The 5,000-nt window shown below is 40.6% G+C and overlaps 1 protein-coding gene across 1 annotated transcript in view; it reads left to right on the top strand.

Moving 5' to 3' along the window:
* LOC122260217 (protein Wnt-5a) overlaps nt 1–2,949 on the top strand; it is a 112,330-nt gene extending 109,381 nt beyond the window's left edge. The window contains exons 6-10 of the mRNA XM_043027389.2: nt 169–304; nt 755–887; nt 1,524–1,669; nt 2,112–2,231; nt 2,501–2,949. Coding sequence (XP_042883323.2) covers nt 169–304; nt 755–887; nt 1,524–1,669; nt 2,112–2,231; nt 2,501–2,702 — 737 coding nt within the window. The 3' untranslated portion in view covers nt 2,703–2,949. The remainder of the gene's footprint in view (nt 1–168; nt 305–754; nt 888–1,523; nt 1,670–2,111; nt 2,232–2,500) is intronic.
* The last annotated feature ends 2,051 nt before the right edge of the window (nt 2,950–5,000 follow it).

Below are 5,000 nucleotides of genomic sequence, written 5' to 3'. Positions count from 1 at the left end.
TTTCTCCTCTTATATGGTGATGAAGAATAGCTGGGGGAGCCATTGTTAGAAGTGGAATTACCACTGCAGTAAACAACACCAACAGAAGATTCTAGTTAGTTGAAAAATAGCTATAAGTCTTGTTTCGCTCCTTGATTCCTGAGGCTGAAGCTCACACTGTCCCCCCAGAGAGCCGCGAGAAGGCCTACGTGTACGGCATATCGGCTGCAGGTGTAGCGTATGCGGTGACCCGAGCTTGCAGCCGCGGGGAGCTCACCGAGTGCGGCTGCGACGAGAGGATTCGACAACGCCCGAACCGCGGCAGGTGAGCGCTCGTGTCATTCGACCCTCCGCCCACACACACACTCCTCTTCTGTTATGTGGGCGCGGTGGGCAGTCTCCGCGATGATGCAGCTAGGAGTTGCGCTTCGGGCATCTTGCGGTTACATACTCATCGAAACACACACACACACACACACACACACACACACACACACACACACACACACACACACACACACACACACACACACACACACACACACACACACACACACACACACACACGTGTGGGCACAGGCATCCTTTATTGTTTTTCTCCCAAGCATCATAGGAAGGACCACATATTATACAGACTGAGACAGATAACATCTGAACAAAAACATTTCGCACTACATAAGCAACCATGTGAATAAACGGGTCTGAAATATAGCAAATGATGAAAATAAGAGAGTTAATGAATATGTAGATAATGCGTATGATACCCCTTCCTCAGGTGGGAGTGGGGAGGGTGCTCGGAGGACCTCACCTTCGGGGAGAACTTCAGCAAGGAGTTTGTGGACGCAAGGGAGTCCCGGAACAGCGCGGAAGGCCTCATGAACCTCCACAACAATGAGGCTGGAAGGAGGGTGAGTGAATATCCTATAAGGAGTGAAATAGTGAGCATCGGCTGAGGATTAGAATGAAGTGAATGCATGAGACGGTAGTATGGTGTCTTAAAATGAGTAAAATAAGGAATATTGTATAAGGTTTCGAATAATGAATGCCTTATTGAGGGTTAAGAGTGAATGTCATCTAAGGATTTAATTAGCGAATGACAGTCAGTTAGAAGTAAACTAGGAAAGGTACGGAGGGGAGAAAGATTCTGAGAGAGGAGAGAAAGATTTAGTCCTCGGGAGTAACACGTCGAGTTGTGTGGCCTTAAAGGTAAACGTCACGTTGTAAAAGGGACGATAGCAGTGTGGGCTAAAAGGAGATTGCATTTTATAGCAATAGCCAAGGCTATAATTCTTGATAAGGCTTTGTTTTCACTTTTTTATTATATCTATACGAGTTGGTATTTCAGAGACAGTTTAACGAAAAGATAGAGTACATGCTAGGAACCATGCTAAAGGAATGAGATTTATAGCGAAAAAAAATACCGTTTGAGGTTACACATTTAGAAACAAAGATGATCGCTTTTTGACCACAAAAACACTGTTAGTATCATAAAAGACAAGGGTTTTCCGAACAGCAGCTCATACACACCGACCTTCTCTCCTCAGGCCATCAGATCAGAGATGGAGATACTGTGCAAGTGCCACGGCGTGTCGGGTTCCTGCAGTATGCGCGTGTGCTGGCGACGCATGAGGGCCTTCAGGAGCATTGGGGACTCTCTCCTGCACCGCTTTGAGGGCGCTGTCATCGTCAGGTGAAGAGAAAGTGTAATTTGATATTTATGTTATGTTATCCCAACCTTCGCATTGTTTTTCTTTTGATCAATTATTATGTACGGATAAAAGACAAATGTACCTTTTTTTTTTTTTTTAAATATAGCACGCTTTAGGGTAGTTAGGATTTATATTTTGCTTGAGCATTGTGTGTTTTGTTAACTGCTGTCACGCAAGAATGCGTGCCGGCAGTAGGTAATCAATCACTTGAAAACAAAGACACAGAAAGATACGAATTTCTATCGATTGATAACCATTAAACAGTGCTAGGGCTTTGTGGATGATAGCCCGGCTAGACTTGCTTCTAGACAAAAACTAGATTACTTCGAGGAAGGAAGTTAGATCTGGATGAGGATCATACCATGGCCTCACATCTCTCATCTCGTCGTCAGCTCCCTGTGCTAACTCGCCCTGATGTTCCAGGTACGTCAACCGCAAGAAGAGGAAGAAACTCCGGCCGCTGAAACGTGGCTTCAAGAAGCCGAGCCGCCGGGATCTCGTCTACCTCGAGGAGTCGCCCGATTACTGCAACCGAAATGAAAAGTGAGGTTTTGTCGTGTGCTTGGGTCGTGAATTATATTTGTTTTCATCGCAAGCGTTTAAGTTTAGTTTCTCTGGAGTTTTAATTCGTATTCAGTTGCTTATTACTGTTTTAGTTTTTTTTTGTGTATTTATGTTGCTTCATCGATGTATTATGACACATTGTTATAGCATCTTCACTCTAATACCTGTTTTTTCTTGTTATAAAGATATGAATATGATTTAATTTACATTGCTTGATTAAAAAGTTGACGCAACATTATTTCAACAAGGCTCGGTGTGCTGGGAACGGAAGGGCGGCTGTGCAACAAGACCAGTTGGGGAATGGACGGCTGCAAGATCCTGTGCTGTGGCCGAGGATACCAAACTATGGTGAAGGACATAGATGAGAAATGCAACTGCCGATTCATCTGGTGTTGCAAAGTGCAGTGTGAGAGATGCCGAGTTAGACGCGAAGAGCACTATTGCAACTGAAGACGAGGATTCCTTTCCCGATCCAGAATTGCACTAGAGAAGGGGGCTAGCGAGGTCTTGGATGGTAGCTTGTTCCTAGTTGTGAAGAGGAAATGTACAAATTTTTTGAGGGAGAGCGAAGGGTCTTTGGTGTCGACTCTCACATGGAGCATGTACAGTACGTCCTCATATAACATGGGAGATGAGAACCCTGTGTAAACGGTCCTTTTGGTGTATTCTTGTAGCTATATAAATACAGTAAAACTTATCATGTATTTTTACATCATTACTTTTGCAATATTGTGGTGGTTCTAATGTTTGCGTAAGTTTAATTTCTGTGTAATAGGTTTGTTTCTTGTACCTGATTATATGTTTGCTAGATAAAAGTCTAGGGAACTTGGCTTAATAATACAGCTATTGATGATTGCTGAGCACATAATGCCTTTCTTAAAATGTAAATGAATGAAGATAATAGTACATGTTTCGTTGCCAAGTAATGCATATACAGAATCTGCATGAATCTCCTTATTCTGAATGGAACTCATCTCTAATTCTAGGGGAATTTGAGATGGCACAAGTCCATTCCTTGTGCCATGTATGGAACATAGGAGAGATGTCAAGGTTCATCAGATTCTTTGAAAAGGTTCGCTCCCAGACTTTATCTTGACAAATGATCGTCTTTTCTCACATGTGTAGCAGCATGAATCTTACTTGAGAATAAGCACATGGCATATGAATGTGCATACTCATTCACGAATATCTATGATGTATTCTATTGCCAAGTCTCTAGCGATCGTCTCTAGTAAGTGTTTAAGGTTTGGGTATGAGGAGGTCCCTCTAGAAAGTCTTTACGACAGAATGTGTTCCCTATTGGACTAAACACAAAGATAGTTGTGCTTTAATTTTTATTTTGTAGAAACTGGTCAAAGAATGTGCATTCCCTTATTATATATACATAAGTTAATGTCCTGTGTGTGTTAGTATTAACTGAACAATAATAGTAAGGGTACATTTTAATGTGTTGTCCGAAGTTTTTCAGTTGTTCAGCGAGAATAGGCTCAGTAGCACTGCCAGAAGAAGGTAATTGTAAGTCAGATGAAGGAATGATAACACCTTTTGTTGTCTGTTGGAAGATTATCAGCATTTAAGGTCATTAGGACAGGAAGGTAAAGAAGGGCAGTGTACAAGGAAAGCAGTTGATTACGATGTATGGATAGAATTAGATATGATTTTGAAGGACTGTGTTAGGTATGACGTAAATTGTAAGAAAAATAGCAGGATTGAAGAACAGTTGCAGAAAAAAGTTAGTTATGGCAGAAGTAGACTGTGAAGGTAAGTAACTGTACAGAAGTAGCTCAAAGTTGGCACCCGAAAAGTTTTCTCCTTCAGGTCCCACACTTTTACATGAAGGCGTGGAAGTAAGCAGTCTAGTAACTGCAGAAGTGTAATAAGTACATTTGTATTTAAGTACGTAGATCACAGAAGATTGGAAAATGTATCATATTTAAATTGATTTGAGAGTAATGTTGGATCTGTATGTTGTTGACATGAGGTCTAGAAATGCTAAAACTACAAATGGAGGCTTAAAGGCTACAAAAATTAAAAAAGAGAAAAGAAATAAAGAACAACAACAATAAAAAAGATGCCTTGCTTATTACTTGAGAAAGCTCACCAGAATATAAAAGATGTTTTCCACAGGGAAATACATGTTTCGACATCACTGTGTTTTTGTTCGGATAATGTAGAACAGGACCTTATGAATGCCACAGGCGAAGGAGCTCTGCAACTAACACAGTCCTTTTTATCCCGGGTAACCGTAGTCTTAGTAGCGGCCAAAAGAGGCAGCGGCTGTTTGGAAAAAGAAAATTACAACCTTCCTTTATTTTTTATATAAAATGCAACAACAGGGCTCTAAAGAAGATATTTTTAAGTGTATCTTTAGGTACTTTATGGTGGAAATTTATTTTATCTTTGCATTATATATTACAGTCAGATATATGATGTGTATATATGTCTATGGATGATGCAATGAACTTGCAGATTTGGCTGTTGCATATAGAGCAAATATCTTAAAAAAAACTTATTATAGACAGACTTTAATGCTTCCTCTAATTCTTAGTATAAATCTCTCTATATATATGTAACAAATTGTAGATGTAAATAGCTTGATAAGAAATAAATGAACATTCCAATAATTGTAGTGTAATGCTAAGAAACACACAACACACACACACACACACACACACACACACACACACACACACACACACACACACACACACACACACACACACACACACACACACACACACACACACA

Source organism: Penaeus japonicus, unplaced genomic scaffold (genome assembly GCF_977035675.1).
Source record: "Penaeus japonicus unplaced genomic scaffold, GWHDUDI00000001_assembly GWHDUDI00000014, whole genome shotgun sequence".
Taxonomy (NCBI): Eukaryota; Metazoa; Arthropoda; class Malacostraca; order Decapoda; family Penaeidae; genus Penaeus; species Penaeus japonicus.
This window is presented reverse-complemented; position numbering and strand designations above follow the sequence as displayed.